This window comes from Aspergillus stella-maris, assembly GCF_047715825.1.
Source record: "Aspergillus stella-maris strain CBS 113639 unplaced genomic scaffold BDV14scaffold_38, whole genome shotgun sequence".
Lineage (NCBI taxonomy): Eukaryota > Fungi > Ascomycota > Eurotiomycetes > Eurotiales > Aspergillaceae > Aspergillus > Aspergillus stella-maris.
Window position 1 is genome coordinate 80457 of NW_027396832.1, and position 16651 is coordinate 97107.

At 52.3% G+C, this 16651-nt stretch overlaps 6 protein-coding genes across 6 annotated transcripts; 3 read left to right on the forward strand and 3 right to left on the reverse strand.

Moving 5' to 3' along the window:
• The first annotated feature begins 178 nt into the window (after nt 1-178).
• Nucleotides 179-2519, forward strand: BDV14DRAFT_175952 (MFS transporter). The gene is made up of 4 exons (XM_073769164.1): nt 179-1085; nt 1150-1569; nt 1625-1774; nt 1825-2519. The coding sequence occupies exons 1-4, from the start codon at nt 491-493 to the stop codon at nt 2319-2321; spliced, it is 1662 nt and encodes a 553-aa protein (XP_073626722.1). The 5' UTR covers nt 179-490; the 3' UTR covers nt 2322-2519.
• A 1048-nt stretch (nt 2520-3567) lies between these two features.
• BDV14DRAFT_175953 (uncharacterized protein) lies at nt 3568-4144 on the reverse strand. The gene has a single exon (XM_073769165.1). The coding sequence runs from the start codon at nt 3834-3836 to the stop codon at nt 3612-3614; it is 225 nt and encodes a 74-aa protein (XP_073626723.1). The 5' UTR covers nt 3837-4144; the 3' UTR covers nt 3568-3611.
• Nucleotides 4145-5246: 1102 nt separating this feature from the next.
• On the reverse strand, nt 5247-7104 carry cbhB (putative 1,4-beta-D-glucan-cellobiohydrolyase). The gene has a single exon (XM_073777613.1). It carries the CDS (start codon nt 6963-6965, stop codon nt 5379-5381), a length of 1587 nt encoding a protein of 528 aa, XP_073626724.1. The 5' UTR covers nt 6966-7104; the 3' UTR covers nt 5247-5378.
• A 535-nt stretch (nt 7105-7639) lies between these two features.
• Nucleotides 7640-8880, forward strand: BDV14DRAFT_82505 (formyltetrahydrofolate deformylase). The gene has a single exon (XM_073777614.1). It carries the CDS (start codon nt 7857-7859, stop codon nt 8724-8726), a length of 870 nt encoding a protein of 289 aa, XP_073626725.1. The 5' UTR covers nt 7640-7856; the 3' UTR covers nt 8727-8880.
• Nucleotides 8881-8914: 34 nt separating this feature from the next.
• BDV14DRAFT_190682 (Rh-like protein/ammonium transporter) lies at nt 8915-12540 on the reverse strand (the record flags this gene model as incomplete). The annotated part of the gene is made up of 6 exons (XM_073771365.1): nt 8915-9023; nt 9116-9951; nt 10005-10443; nt 10890-11173; nt 11221-12425; nt 12507-12540. 6 exons carry the CDS (start codon nt 12538-12540, stop codon nt 8915-8917), a joined length of 2907 nt encoding a protein of 968 aa, XP_073626726.1.
• A 2020-nt stretch (nt 12541-14560) lies between these two features.
• On the forward strand, nt 14561-16605 carry BDV14DRAFT_209689 (major facilitator superfamily domain-containing protein; the record flags this gene model as incomplete). The annotated part of the gene is made up of 6 exons (XM_073775706.1): nt 14561-14724; nt 14781-14999; nt 15051-15209; nt 15273-15642; nt 15723-16130; nt 16208-16605. The coding sequence occupies 6 exons, from the start codon at nt 14561-14563 to the stop codon at nt 16406-16408; spliced, it is 1521 nt and encodes a 506-aa protein (XP_073626727.1). The 3' UTR covers nt 16409-16605.
• Nucleotides 16606-16651: the final 46 nt, after the last annotated feature.

Sequence of the window (16651 nt, forward strand, 5' to 3'; positions counted from 1 at the left end):
ACTTGATTCTCGCCATTTGTCAGGCACAGATGTTGAATAATCAATTAAAAATTGGAGAAATGCGTTAAGAATGAAGAGTTTGGGGTTGAGTCATGCTTCTCCAATTTGGGGGAAGGCTGAAGTGGGGCAGTTCCCCGATTTTGTTATCAGGATTTTTTGCTTCTTTTTTGTTTAGCGATGAGGGTTGAATAGCGATAATTTGCTTATTTTGAGCATTTGGGAGTAACTTCCAGATATAACTCCACGGAAAGCACAGCGGGGAATTGATAGACTGGCGATGATCATTCTAACACCAGTATGTCATCGTTAAAGTACCTTCTAGCGAAGCTTCATCCGCGAGTCAAGTTCTCCAATTTTCGGCACCAAGTCCGGCCAAGATGGGTCTGAGACCCCATTATAAGACGTAAGGCCTTTCCCCAGGTCTGTCCAAGCTCAAAGACCGTCAAGTTACGCTTCGCAAGAGCTCGAGATTGCTCCCTAGCAGCCCGCCATGGCTTCCACAAACCGGCCCAGCTCGCGCGCATCAAACACGAGCTCCAGCTCAACACAGCTCGAAAGCAGACCCCAAACGCCACCAATCGACTCCTCCCTCGAAAAGAAACAGACCATCTCCTCACAATCCCAAGAAATCGAATCCCTCTACCTAGACCTCGACACGCCACTACCAACACCCAATATCTCCCTCCCGCCCGGCCTCGGCCAATCGCCTCCTCCGCAACCCCCAAACCTCGAACAGTACATCTCGCCGTTCCTCTGGCCGAAATGGCGCAAGAGCATGATGACCTGGATTGCGTGCGCGGTGACAATGCTGGCGGGTTACTCGGCTGGTGAAATCACGCCTGCGTCTAGTGATCTCACAGAGGACTGGGATATCGATGCGGTGACGTACAATGTTGGCATTACGATCTTCTGCATTGGGTTTGCGCTTGCGCCGATGGTGCTCGCGCCGTTCTCGGAGATTAATGGGCGCAGACCGATTTTTGTTGCGAGTGGTGTGCTGTTTGTTGCTTGTATTATTGCTTGTGGCGGGACGAGGATCTTTGCTGGGTTTTTGGTTGCGAGGTTCTTTCAGGGTGTTGGTGCTTGTATGTCTTCAATTTTTCCCAATACCCGTCTCAAGAAAATGAATGGAAGTACTGACTATAGCAGCGACGTTCTCGACTATGGTTGGTGGTGTCATTTCCGACATCTACCATGCCAACGAGCGGAATACGCCCATGGCGTTGTTTGCCGGAGCAGCACTGTTCGGTACGGGATTGGCGCCTCTGATTTCCAGCGTGATTGTGCATCATACGTCGTGGCGCTGGATTTACTGGTCTCATGCGATGGTATCGGCTGTCTTCGTGATCATCATCTACTTCTTCTTCAAGGAGACCAGAGGAAGTGTTCTTCTTAGCCGCAAAGCGCACGCTCTAAATAAGTACTACGAGCAACTTGAAGCAGCGGGGCACTTTGGTGTGCTTATGGGCGAGAATGCGCAGCCGAAGCGCATCCGGTGGAAGGTGAAGAGTGATGAGCAGAGGGCGAGTCTGGCGCAGATGATTACCATCTCGCTTTATAGGCCTTTCCGTATGTTTGACTTTCATTGGATATGGATGAGGATGAGCGCTAACAAATGGTATAGATATGCTCATCACCGAGCCCGTTGTGTTTTTTTTCTCCCTCTGGGTCTCTTTCTCCTGGGCTGTTTTGTACCTCCAGTTCGGTTCCATTCCGCTCGTCTTCAAGACGAATCACGGCTTTAATTTGGAGCAGACCGGTGCTGTCTTCACCTGTATGTTCCCCCTCTATACACCCCCTCATGACGCAAACTAACATCTCTAGCAATGTGCGTCGGCGCACTCATAATTACAATAGTCTCAATTTACCAAGAAAAAATCGCCACGAGGTTCAACCTCCTCCCGCCCACCCCCGAAGCGCGCCTGTACTTCGTCTGCATCGAATCAATCCTAATGCCCATCGGCCTCTTCTGGTTCGGCTGGACATCCTCCAGCGACATCCACTGGATCTCGCCTACAATCGCCATCGGGTGCGCGACCATGGGTATATTCTCCGTCTACCTAGCTGTCTTCAATTACCTGGCCGATACATACCACCGGTACGCTAGTTCCGCGATTGCTGCGCAGAGCTGTTGCAGGAATTTACTGGGTGGTGTCTTTCCGCTCGTCACGAATGCAATGTTTAATAATTTAGGGTTTCCGGAGGCGTCGAGTTTGCTAGGTGCTATTGGGGCTGTGTTGTGTCTTGTGCCTTGGGTATTGGCGATTTACGGGGAGAGGATTCGTGGGAAGAGTAAGCTTGCTAGTGAGCTTGCTAAATAGGTAGGCAGGCAGCAGTCCAGTCTTGTCTACTTCTGGTTATAATGCATTTGATATGTTTTCATGATCGTGGTTATGATTATGAGGTTTGGGGCATTCGGGTTTAGTTTGGATGATGCATAGCCTTGCGCGGTGATGATAAAAATAACTTCTTAGTACTTAATGATACCTATAATAGAATGACAGATGCCTAATTATGACACAAGAAGTTCATCTTTAACTATCCGATTGACCGTTACCTTATTCAGCGGGCGTGTCTTGCTCCGAGGGGGAAACTATTTGTAGGGCTGAGTCAAGTGTCGAGTGGAGCGCACACGTATTCCGCCAGGGGCATACGTACCCACTTCGTTTCGCAGAATAAAATTCTTCAGCTTCACCAGGACGTTTCCCTGCCCTGTGCCGAAGATCAACCGGTCTCAAGTTTTAAATTCCTGTCAAGCCAACTCTAAAGAATCAGATAAGATCGTGCAGTGGAGATGGAGAGATAAAGAAACAAGCGTTGGCCCATTCCAGCATCAGAGTAAAACATCAGTCCCTAAAATAATCCAGTCCCAGTTCTACATCCCAACGGAATCCTCGAATATCGGAATAAACCCATGCAGCGACTCGGAATCAGCACCGCTTTAGTCCCACGCAATCTCCACAAATGATGGGTGGCAACGGCAGCCTCAGCATTTCAAGCAAGTCGAAGCATAGGCTAAGCAAAGTCTTAGCAATGACATTCTCGCTACTTACCAAATTAGGTGACGCCGTTTATATTCTCCATGTGAAGTTGAGACTAGTCTTGTTGTGGCTGTGACACTTTGCCTACATTGTACACTCTCCGAGCCCAGTGCTCCATATCTTGAACACCTTGCTCAGGCGGAGCTCGCCTGCAGCCAGCCATGTGTTTGACGCGTGTTTCCATAGTTGCCGCCGGCGCTTCCGTATGGTTGCCGTAGATAATCCGCTGATGTGGTTCCCATGAGCTGGTGCCTGATACGTAGTGTGGAAACTATAATGTACTTAAAGTAGACCGTCCCCAGGTTCAAGTCCCATCTGGTCCTTATATACCACTGCAAAATCTAGCTACGTACCGCTGTTACTAGTGGTTTATCCGTTAACATGGGTCTCTTCGCTCATTTCTCACACCATAACGACCACCGTCCAGCCGGAGAGCACCCGCCAACCCCTGCTCCCCCACCAAACCACCACGCCTTCTTCTCGCACCACCGCAAGACTCCCCCCCCACCCGGCGGAATCAACGGTCCAAATGGACCCTGGGGGTACGGCAACCCCGTTCACGGAGGCCCACTAGGTGACGGTCATCACCACCGTCCTCCTAGTCCACGGGGACATCCGGGACCACCAAGCACGCGACACAACCATCACCACCACAACCCTCACAAGCCCTACCCGCCACCAGGCGGCATCAACGGACCAAACGGACCCTGGGGCTACGGAAACCCGCTTTACCAGCGTCCCGGGTCGCGAGAGGGTAGACCTCCTAGCCCTCCGGCTCCTCGTTCGCCGCGCCATTCGCCTTCACCGCCACGACACCACGAGCACGGGCACGGGCACGAACATCGCCACCACCCTCGCGCACTAGAGAACCCCCATCACCCTCCTAATCTCCGGGGTCCTCCGCATGAACCACCTCGCCATGAGTTTGACCACGGTAATAAGTCGTATCCTCCCCCGGGCGGTATAAACGGACCGAATGGGCCTTGGGGGTATGGGAATCCGCTTTATACGGGGGCGGGGGGTGAAGGGCCACCATTAGGTCCTCATCATCAGCATCATGGCGGACCTGGTGTTTTTGGTGGGCCGCATGGTGGTGCTCCTGGTGCACCGCCTCCTTATGAGGGTCATCATGGGCATGGAGGACATGGGCCTGGACATGGGCCGGGAGGTTGGTAAATCTGATGAGGTGCTCGACAATTGGATTCTCAGAATCAAGAGCAATGGCTTCGAGGTTTATCAGATATCTCCCAGTCTGACGGAATAGTTGAGGTTCAACGAGAAGGATATTTGGGGAACATTCGGGAACGAGGAATTGTACTATGGATATAGAACTCTTTTGCGGATGTCCCAGCAAGTAGCGATCTCCAGAAAAATCTTGTTATCCCCAGAACGTCAGAAACATCATGTTTACCTAACTTAATCGTTTGTATCCATCAGGGCGTGGTCCACCAAGGTCTCTAGTCTCTCAGACAGACAAGCCAGTTGCACTATTAGGGAAAGCACGACCGCGGTTGACTTGGTCGCTCCTTCCTTGCTCACAGTACAGTCAACAAAGGCAGGTATGTCGGGAGTGTCCGCATCGCACCTTCTACTTGCATTAAGAGACGTAGTGCACAGGTAAGGAAGGAAGGTACGGCGGTCGATTGCTCCTTCCTTGTATATTGGCCACACTATGGTGCACGTATTAGGCAGGTACGTTCAAGATCCATATGGATCCATTCAGGTCGCTCCTGTCGTCGCAAGGTCGCAAAAAAGGACCTCGAGGCTATCTAGCTGTTCACCAACCTAGCCACCTCAGCTCTTCTCACATATGTACAATCCATCTTGACCCGAGCCACCAGTGGCGCTACCCCAAAGAGGCACGGACGAAACGGCGCGGAGCGGACCGTTCGGGAAGAGCTTGCGGGGAACTGATGTAGACATGCAAGTCATGCGATCGATCGGATGCAGGTTCAAATGCAATATGCAAGAGGGGTACAGGTGCTAGTGCTGTTGCTGATCCGGGACTGGCCGGATCGGCGATATAGGGGACGACGACTTGGAGTGGAGGAGCCACAGAGCCGATTGGTGGCATTATGGAATTTACCAGGATGCTAGGTAGTGTTCCGTTGCACCAAGAACGCTTCACTCGGACTTGACGACGACCTTTTGGTAGAGAAAAAACGCATTCAATTGGCAATTTACCGTGCTATCATATCCCCTGCCCGTCGGCCAGCGACTGCACCTCTCATCACCCCTCGCTTCGACAACAACATGGCCTAACCAAGAACATCAAGGAGAACGCAACAGACAAGTAAGCAGATAACTAATACCGTACTATCCCTTATCCCAACTTTCTCACAGACACTGCGAGTACCATTGGTTCACAGCAGTGCAGGTCCAAGGACTAGCGCACTGTGTGGCACCACCCCATCCGCTTCCTCCGCATTGCTCCCAGTGCTGCGCCACACCTGTCGCCGTAGTTGTAGCGGAGGTAGTTGTTGTGGTGGCGGTAGTAGTCGTCACAGTCGAAGTAGGGTCCGGACCACCTCCGTTGCCATCCTCGTCAAATGTTGACCCAATCGGCCCAAACTTGATGTTCGAGTACACGACAAACGCATCCGGATGCTCAGCCTCAACCTCGTGTGGAATGCCAGAGTCAATCGGGCACGTTCCACGCGCAATACCAGGAACGCTGGGATCCTCGTCGGTCGGGTAGTTCGAGTCAAGCCAGAGCATGTTTGCATAACTGTCGTCCCAGAGCGACAAGACAAGAACCATTCCCTGCTCAAGTGCGGCACCCATACCCGCCATACCACCATGGGGGGTAAAGACATCGATATCGTCGAATAGCTCCTTTTGCGCTTCGCAGAACTCAGTGGTGATTGAGTTGCCCGGGTTAGCAGGCCAGGTCGATTCTGAGTTTGGAATGACAACGCCGTCTTGCACATAGAATCGCTTGATCTCGGACAATGTCCCGGTATCGGTACCATCGTCCGTCAGGAACTGGGTGACCAGTGTAAGCGGACTATTGGTATCAACTATGAGGCCAGGCCCGTAGAAGGTCTTATTCCCCTGTCGGAATGGATTGAAATCGCATCCGTCCGGATCGCATGTTCCAGCATATCGGTCGGGACTGTATGTACCACCGCACCCGTCACCTTCACATCGTACCTGACCCGGCACATCGCAGGGGTGTGGAGTGAATGCGGTAGAGATACTATTGGCCTCCCAGATATCCATCTCCGCGCAGCAGGAGCCGTGACCTCCAATGCCAGCATTCGGGTTCGTATCAGACGCTTCCCACCCCTCAACGTTTGCGACACCATTGATGAACTTCAGATCGCGTGGACACTGCGAGTCGCAATATCCAGTTCCATACCGGGCACCAGCTTCATTGGTAGGGAACCTAGCGACACCGCCGTCGGCATCCATGGACACAAAGTAAACAGCACCATTAAGACCACAAGGCAACTCAGAAACATCCACGTCAAACGTGAACTCCCGATTCAGCAAATGGAACATGGTGTACGTGTCCTCGTCATCCATGAGATACACCCTAGACCCGATGTTCTTCTGCTGAGACTGAGTAACAAAGTTCAGACGCAGCGAATTACCCGAGGTAGTAATACCATAGGTAGCAGCATACTGCGCGCCATCAACGGCACAATTCTCAGCGCAGACTTCATTGCTGGTGCAGATGGAGGTGTCGAACTCGTTGCCGGTATAGCAGTTTGTGGAACCCGAGGTTGTGTGCAGCCAGCGCCAGTTTGCGTCGATGACTATTTCGCCGTCAACGGTAGAGCAGCCGCTGTCAGTGCAGGTTTGCCAGGTTAGGCTGGGGTGGACTTCTGCTTGGAGGGTTCCGGCTTTTTGGGCCTGGATCAAAGGGAGGAGGGTAAGAAGAGCAGCCAAAGGCTGGGATATCTTTGATGGAAAAGCCATTGTAGGTTCTTATCTCTGAGTATTGATATTTCAGGTGTTGTTGCTGGATATTAGGAGTTCAAGGGTAGCAATTGCAGGCTTTATACCTGCCTTCTTCTCCCCTCTATCCAGCGGTCACGGCCCCGCGGACCGTCTATTCCAGACAGACTGTGAGTGAGGCTATTCAGTTGACCACATGAGCTCCAAAATCTGCTCACCCGGTCCGCCTTGGACGAGCATCCTGCCTTGACGAAATGGGTACTCCGTCTTATCAATCGATCAGGCCATGTGCCAAAAGGGTCAGATCAAGAACTGTTGCCACTGTGCACAGCCATTCTTGAAGTTGGAGGTAATATGGAATAAATTGAAAGGAATATATCTCATGGTGAGGATAGTATACAGTCGGCGCAGGGGAACAATACGCGAGGCACCGAGCGAATCATACTTGGTGGCTTGATGCGGGGAAAGCGTCAGCATGCAGGTGAAAATGGCCCCAGATTACTTTCTGCAGGAGATACGGGTAAGAAGCATGCAGCCTCCGGGGGCAGCTCCGGGGGCAGCTCCGTCTGGGCTAGACTGAGGCTGAAGAGGACCTCGTGAAGAATTCAGGATAGCCTCGGGTGCTGAGAGTCCTGACAGCGAGCCCTATGCCCTGACAATCCCGATCGGGCTGCTTATCGCTGCTTATCGATCAGATCTTATCGGAGCAATGACTAAGCACCAGCTGCGGGACACCAGACCACGTGACGTTTCGAAATCTCCGAAAGCGGCAGGGATTCCCGCGATTTTACAGTGAGTCAATCCCACCCCTCCTCGCTCTTCTTTTCCTCCAGCTATCCCTCTCCCTCTACACCCTCAATTGCACACCAATTGCACTCTTCAACACCAGGAAGCCATCCTAAACCTTTCAACATGAGCTTCATCCTCACCCTCTCCTGCCCCGACCGGCCGGGCATCGTCTCCGCCGTAACAGGCTTCCTAGTCCAGCACAACCTGAACATCATCGACTCCTCGCAATTCGGCGACCCAACCTCCCACCGGTTCTTCATGCGCATGCACTTCGGCGCAGACACAACCGGTGAATCCCAACCCGCCGAGCAAGCCAACGTCGACACCCTCCGCGCAGCCTTCGACCCCATCGCCACAGCGCACAGCATGTCCTTCACGCTCCTCGAAGCAGCCCACAAGCCGCGCGTGCTCATCATGGTCTCCAAAATCGGGCACTGCCTCAACGACCTCCTCTTCCGGTATTCAACCGGCCAATTGGCAATCGAAGTCCCCCTCATCGTCTCAAACCACCCCGATTTCGCGGCCCTGGCAGCAACATACAAGATCCCCTTCGTGCATCTCCCCGTCACGGCAGACACAAAGGCCGAGCAGGAGGGTAAAATCCTGGACTTGATCGCGGAGCATAAGATCGAGCTTGTTGTACTTGCGCGATACATGCAGGTCCTTTCGCCCCGGCTGTGTCAGGCTATGTCCGGGAAGATCATCAACATCCACCACTCTTTCCTGCCGTCGTTCAAGGGCGCGAAACCATACCATCAGGCTTATGATCGGGGTGTGAAGCTTGTTGGTGCGACGGCGCACTTTGTCACGAGTGATTTGGACGAGGGGCCGATTATCGAGCAGAATGTTGTCCGTGTCAACCATGGGTTGAGTCCTAAGGAGCTCACGCATGCGGGAAGTAATGTCGAGAGTAATGTGCTTGCGGCGGCGGTGAAGTATTTTGCGGAGAGGAGGGTGCTGCTTAATGGACATAAGACTGTTGTGTTTAACTAGACTGGTTAAGCACGACACAAGCTGCAAGAGAGAAATGAAGTGAAGGGGAAGAAGGGAAATTGAGAGTGAGAGTTGGTCTAAATTTGGTCGGTGCATGTATTCTGTACCTTGTACCTTGGTTGACCGAGACTGGATTTGTTTGACATGTTGTAAATACAAAAGCATTTGTTGGATAGCCTCAGGGAATTTCAGAGCGCAACCTGCGAATGAAAAGGATGATAATCCTCCTCACCAGCCCACTGCGCCTCGTGCAACGACTCATCCATCTGGCTCTTGTCCATCCCCGCAATGATATCCCTGGACACATGTCAGCGCTTCCAATCCACGTGACGAGATATGAGGAATGGTAGTAGGAAAAAAAAAAAGAAGAAAAAGGAAAAGAAACTCACTCATCAACAGCCAAAACCTCCAACCCAGGCACACAATCAACCCCCGCATAAATCAGGTAACTCCCCACAAAGCTCCAGCCGAAGCCAATGAGAGCCTCAACAAGCTGAATCCCCAACTGCCGCCAATTACCATCAAAAAAACAACCCCCCTTGATAACTGTAACACCATCATACGCAGCAACTTCCCTCTGCGCAAAGAGACCCGTTGCTACTGTCCCCAGTAATCCGCCAAGACAGTGCGTCGCGAATGTATCCCCGTTATCAACCCACCGACGCAGTCGAGCAGTCTTTGTGAACTTTATGCGGAGAGCTTGTCGGCCGCCCAGCGCGCCAACGACACCGAAGAGGACGGATGTATTGAGATCAATAAATCCCGCGCTGGGTGTAATGAGGACAAGCCCAGCAATAGCACCAAGGAACGTAGAATCGAGACTAAATTTCCCCGTCTCATAATACGTTATCCCCGCCCAAGTAAGCGCACCACTCGCAGCACATAAATTCGTCACGCAAGCAGCCATAACGCTCTTAAAATTCAGCGCCAATGTTGTCCCCGCATCAAACGCGAGCCAGGCGTTCCAGATTATAATTAGCGCGAGGAGTTGGCAGAGGGTGTTGTGCGGCTTGTGCAGGACGAGATGTTGGGGCGTGCGTTTTGAAGAACGGCGAGAGCGGAAGAGCGGGTAGGAGAGGTACAGGGACATTGCGGTGGCTGTTGCACCGCTGCAGATGTGGACTGGTGTGCCGCCGGCGAAATCGAGGGCGCCGAGCGTTGCCAGGAAGCCGGTTTCGGACCAGACCATGTGTGCTAGGGGGGCGTAGATGAATGTTGCCCAGAGCTGGGTATCATGGTTAGCAAAGAGAGGTTCAAGGGAAGGAGGGCACGACGCACAAAGATGAATGGAATCAAGGGAAGTAAACGACCGCGCTCACATGCACCCCCGATCGCGATCGCGCAGACAGTAGCGCAGAAAATAAGCTGAAACTCGGAGAAGAGGATCTCAGGGATTGTCCCGACTGGTTCTGCGAGGACACCAATGTGGAATGCTTTCGACAGCCCGCCGATAAAGGCGTTGCCGTCGCTGTAGGCGAGCGAGTACCCGATCATCCACCATTGTATCGTGCAGACAGCGACGGCGAGGATACCGGGGTAGAATGAAGCAAGACTATTGAAGCGAGTCGAGTAGCCGGAGTAGGCGAGGCCGACGGCGGGGATGATGAGCCAGCAGAAGACAGAGCAGACGAGGATGAATAGCGTGTCTGTTTTGTCGCAGGCTTCCCAGGCTGCTTGGATTGACATGGTGGTGATGTTTGCGACAAGGCGACAGTACCTCGAGTGTCAAGTTCAGTATTCAAGACAATGACATTGCGAGTTGGAGAGCCGAGGGCTATATCATAGCTGGGGTGTTCGTTGGAGACTGCGCCTTATCAGCATCGCCAGGCCCGAGCCCTTGCTTATCGAGGGGTCTCAGCCAGTGAGAAATGCAGAGCCTATCAGTCGAGGTGATCTCGGTGATTAGCTTACATCGAGAGCTGCAGGGTGTCGCTAGTTCAGCACTAGCCAAGAACCTGCATACCACATCTTTGGGAGCTGGGAGTAAGCTATCTTGGGGACACAGAACGTCATCCGCATGCGCGCTGGCGTAACAAAGTCGCTACATCTGCGAATTTACCTTGACTGACATCTTGCATGGACAAAACTTCTTCCGCTACATCGCTGGCCCAGGTATACTCTGAGTGAAAACCGCGCAGGTCAAGAAGACGCTCCTGTAGCCACTCACGCTGTGTAACATCCTCCGTCTCAATGACTGCCATCAGCAGCGGCCAATGAAGGCGGCGCAGAAGGCGGGGGTCTGACGCGTATTGCTTTTGCGCGATCTCAATGAGGTTGATGACAGCTACGCGATGGAAAGCTAATGGCGGGCCGGGAGGGTACAGTAGACGTCGATGGAACAGTGCTTGAGCGTAGAAGGTACTGACGGCCATATTGATGGTATTGAGGGTCCGTCGCGTGGAGCCTGGCCCAGCGAACTTGGCAGTCAAAAAGAGATCGGAGAATTGCTGGGACTGTTAAATTGTGCTCAGCGAAATAGAAGGGTCGAACGTACCTCGCGTATGCCCATGATTTCCAATAGAAGCGACTCAGCTTGCAGTTTGGTTTTCTCAGGATCGTCGCTCAAAGCTTGCCAAATCTTGTAGCGAAGAGTCATTCCAGAATGAAGAAGCTCTAGCCCACGGTAATTTTCGATGTCATCGGATACCTCCTGATCGGGATACTGCGTGCCCCAGAAACATCGGCCCCAAAGCCGAGCGCATCGGTAGAGTCGATCAGGATGAATGGCCGGGTTTCCGGACTCGAGGACATATTCGTACAGTGACTCCGTGCCACCCATGAGCCGACTACTCGCGTCGATGTACAGAATCCACAAAAGCCATTGCTCTGGAATGAATGACATCTTTGGCGACGCATCTTCCGCCAGACCAGAATCCACAGACATCAACATCTCACCCACATCTCCTATCTCAAAGAGCTTAGGGTGAGCTTCCAGGAGCGAGCGTACGCCACGAATGTGAAGCTGCAGGTCTTTGACCGACTGACCGAACTGCCATTCGTATGAGATCATCAGGAACATGGTCGCGAAGATAACCTCCAGCTCAGCTTGCGTAACAGGACCCTCGCGAGTTTCTAGGAGCTGGCGGAACTCCTTGACTGCAAGTCCATAATGATATCGAGCATGGTCCTCCGCTGTTGGTCGACCCGGCGACCGAACGACGAGTCCATTCCGGTGCATATCATTCGCCGACAGCGCCAGTAGCATGCGCATGATGGCCTTGCTGGCGGCCGCAGGGCCTTGGTACAGACAGCTAAAACTGCTCCATTGCCACGATTTGATATAATAGAACACAACCGATGACGACGGAAAGTATTGGAAGTACGTCTTATCCTGCCCCGAAAGCGACAGGGAATTCGCGCATGCGATATCAGTCCCCGATAGCGAGGGGTATAGCGGCGTCGCAAATGACACTGGAGGGCAAGTCCACGACCCCGCAAACCCTTCTGAAAATAATGGAAACGTCCATTGATCGGACAAGCTATCCGAATTATGTCCAGGTGTTCCCGGCAGTATCGCAATGGCTGAGGAAGGCGACAATCGAGGCCGGGGTCCGGCGGGTTGAATGCGCACAGGAGCATACGACGATCTCCCCCGTTTCACGCCTCCCCACTCACAGCTAAGACCAAGGGCGGAGCATCGTCTGCAGATTGGACGCTCTTCTCCGCACTTCACTTTACGTCGACGACAGGTGATGCAACCTAGAAGGGCGATCAGAAAAGTTAGCAGGCTGCGGTGAGTTTCCCGCGGGGAGCGGCGGGATATGAGGGAGGATGCAATACCATTCTTTGAGCGAGGAGCATGTCGACCGGTCATGGGAGAGGTTATTGGCAGTTCATAGGTGTAGGGGACACCAGTCGGTCCAAGTTCCAGGGCACTTTCGACAAAAACAAGTGCTGGGGCGGTGCAGAGGTGTCATTGGGGAAGAGACTGTCTTGTTGTCCGCGGAGAGTTCGGAAACGCTTGTGCTCTCCCCGTGATTACTCAGCAGCGTATAACACCGTGGTTATGCGCACAAAATCTCCTAAAACAGTGCAGATTCCTTCGCTCATCGCATCACGGTTCAATTTACCAGCTTCACTATCGCTGGCTAATGGGATTCTTGCCATGAGGGAATTACTACGACCAAGCGCTTTGGGTGCTACGTAGTGGATTCTTTGCGTCACATATCCCAAGGTTTCGGAACTATATATATCAACGCATTCGAACAGGCACACCTGCTGGAAGCTATCAACAAAACTAATAGTGTGGACGACGCATCATCAGCATAGAACATAGGTTGAAACTGAGGAAAATCATAGAATAGGAACAGGAAGCCATTCTCGGTTAGACAATGTCTTGGATTGACGCCATGACGAGAGTAGAAAAGTATCAAGGCTGACAACGGAACTAAAACTGCAATACCAGGGCTGTGCTTGCTATCAAGCAAAGAGCAAAGACACTCTAGAGTATCAGAAGCTAGCATCCAAGAATATAGCTAGTAGGGTTTCTAGGATGCTAGCTGCTACCAAGTTTCAACGCGTCAAGGTCATACACATTTACAAGATCTGCAACTCTGCCAGATGCAAAAAAGCTTCGTGGTATGTGACCATTGCGTGTTTCCAATTCAAACCTCAGCTCTCGGACTGCTTGAATCAGTTTGGATCACAATCTGAGCTGCATCATCCGGCTTCACAGCCCGGCAATGAATGTCGTCCGGGTAGAGTCACGGCAGACAGCGCCCGACAAGGCGGATAGTTCGTATGCGCTGCAATGCCGAAGACCCATGCTGACGGAGGACACGTAGTGTTTTCATCAAAACCAAAGCATGCGGTAGACATGTTCGGCACTGCAGCAGCTGAACAGAAAACCACAAACCGGGGAAGTTGGACGTCATTCCGTTGCCTTAGCCATCTAAATCCGGGGCAGCACCAAGATCAACACTTCCCCACAGTTTTGAATGCGGAGAAGAGGGCCATGATGAGCATTGAAGTGCATGTTCATGATATTTTGCAGTATACATCCGCAAATCATGGTTCCGGTATTAGATTATCATGGCCGATAGAGTTCATCAGCTCGGCTAATTAGGCGACGTCCAATGGCAGCCCATTGCGTGGGGAGCAGGTGTGCAGGATTCAGGGTAGCCAAGATTGAGGAAAAGGTCCTTTTCTCAGATAAGTGACAATCTCGGCGCTTATACCCGACCTCTAAAAAACAATATATGTTGATATTTCTCGTAGTAATAAAATCGAGTCAGGGTCCAGCGATAGCGCGGGATGGCATGCCATGCCACGCCCTCGGGGTTCAACCTGAACAACTGCACGGAAGTCACTCTATTTAGCACCGTTTCCAGTGGAGTCCCGAGATAAGATATATTTAAGAACGGACCGAAAGAAGGCCGCCGACTCGTCAAGGTGCAAAGTCTGCAGAATGGCGAGAGCGCGCAGGATATTGGCGAGGTATGCCGAGGCTGCCCTAAGCAACGCCAAAGCACACTATCCCCGTCGCGCTGCCGTCCCACGCCGCCACAACATCCTGATAGGCAAAGATTAGATTGATCGGCAGGATCTTATGCTATCTTGAGAGTGCGTGTCCACCACTCATGCAACGCCAGTCGAACGATCCGTTATCGGATGGGCCAATGTTCCAGAGGAGAAGCGGGGGATTGCGGAATGAAGCGATCTGATAAGATCTCCTTACTTGTTTGGTGTGTATTGGGCGACTTTGCATCTTATCTCCTTGCCTATTGGAACACGTGAAGCGATTCTGGACGGGCCTATAAAGTCCCTGGCCCTGTGGCCCATGTGTCCCCCCACGGCGTTTTCCTCCTTGCAGATCTCAGCTCATTGTACTCGCCATGGAGAAGACTTCTTCTCATCCTGCTGGGCCTCCTGCCACAGGCCTTGACCTCAAGGCCGGGGTTGAGGAGTCCATTGTTCGTGACGGAGATGTTGGAGAGATGCTTGCGGTTGACTACACCCCAGCGCAGGAGCGCAAGCTCATCCGCAAGCTGGACTTTGCGTGCGTTCATTAGCCTATTGCTTGAAGTTATTGCCAGTCTTGTTAACAGCGTACAGTCTCATTCCCATCATGGGCCTTGTCTACTGCATGCAATACATGGATAAGGTGGCTCTCAGCCAAGCGACCCTCCTTAACCTCCGTGAAGACCTCAATCTCGTCGGCCAAGAATACTCATGGACGTCGGCCATCTTCTACTTCGGGTACTTTGCTTGGAGTTGGCCTAGTTCCTACCTGATGGTCCGGCTGCCTCTGGCAAAATACATGGGTATCTCGGTGTATGTACTCTTTACCGAAAACCCAAGTCTCTAGAATACTGATAAAAGCAGATTCATCTGGGGAGGCATCCTCATGTGTCACGCCGCGACCAAGAACTTCGCAGGGTTGATGAGCGCACGATTCTTCCTCGGCGCCGGCGAAGCAGTCATCGGCCCAGGCTTCGCTCTTAGCATCGGCATGTTCTATAAGCGTGAGGAGCAGCCTGCTCGGTATGTCATCGACGCTCATCCTGACCTCCTCATTTACCAAGACATTCAACTGACACTCCCCAGCCAAGCAGCCTGGTTCATCGGCAACGGCATCTCGAACCTTATCAGCGGTCTGATCGCCTACGGAATCGGCAACGTCGAAATCACATCTATTACAAACTGGCAACTCCTCTTCCTGATCCTCGGCACCATAACTGTGGTCCTTAGTTTCGCGATCTACTTCGTCATCCCGTCAAAGCCGCAGAAGGCGATCTTCCTCACGAAGCACGAGCGCGCAATTGCCATGCAGCGCGTACTAAAGAACAAGACGGGCGTCAATGATACGGGTCGCTGGCGCTGGGATCAGGTTTGGATGACGCTCAAAGATCCACAGACTTGGTTCCTCTTCTTGTATTCGGTTTCGACGAATTTGTGTAATGGTGGAATTACAAGTGTATTCCCCCCCCTCACTTTCTTCTTACACCTACCCTGTCTCAAAGACCTCCAGCTAACTGCTGATATCTATCTATCTAGTTCTCCGGCCTCATCATAAACGGCTTCGGCTACGGCCGCGTCCGCTCCCTCCTAATGCAAATGCCCCTCGGCGCTGCGCAACTAGTCTTCATAGTCCTAACAACGGGCTTCGCAACCCTCGTCCCAAACACCCGCACCCTAATGATGATATTCAACACCTCCGTTTCCGTGGTCGGGATGGTCCTAGTCTGGAAACTAGACGAGTCGCACGCTGAGGCCCGTGTCGCGGGATTAGCACTCAGCGCAGTCTTTGCGGCCAATACACCGCTGAGCCTTAGTCTGATCAGTTCGAATATTGCCGGCTTCACAAAACGGAGTCTCACTAGTGCGTTGCTGTTCATCGGGTACTGTGTTGGGAATATTGCGGGGCCGCAGTTCTTTTATGAGAGGGAGGAGCCGAATTATCCTGTATGTTCGAACACCAACAGTACCTATCCCCGTTTTAATCTCGCTTGTGGGCTGTGCTAACTTGGTTCGCTTGATAGACTGGAATGACAGCCTCAGTAGCAGGCCTATCCTTCGGTGTCTTCTTTCTCATCCTACTACTCGCATATTACGCGTACGAGAATAAGCGGCGGGATAGGGTTTACGGACCGCCTAGCCAATTCACGGAGAGCGAGGAGGTGGCGCAGGGATTGTCGAATAAGACGGACCTGGAGATTCCGAGTTTTCGGTATGTCTTGTAAAGAGGTATCTTGGATTTCGTGCTGCGATTGTTTGTGAAGAGTGGATTATATGCGCTTGTGAGGTGCTGGGTCTGTGATATGTAGGGCAGGACATCGCTGTTGGCGGGGCGTCGAGGAGGTGGAAGTTTGTTCTGGTAATGTACTTACTTATTGGGCGATTATCAACGAAGAATAGGAGACACTTGACTAGTAGTGACAATATGATTTCCATCGAACTCGATAAACTTAAGCCATGGGTGCTGA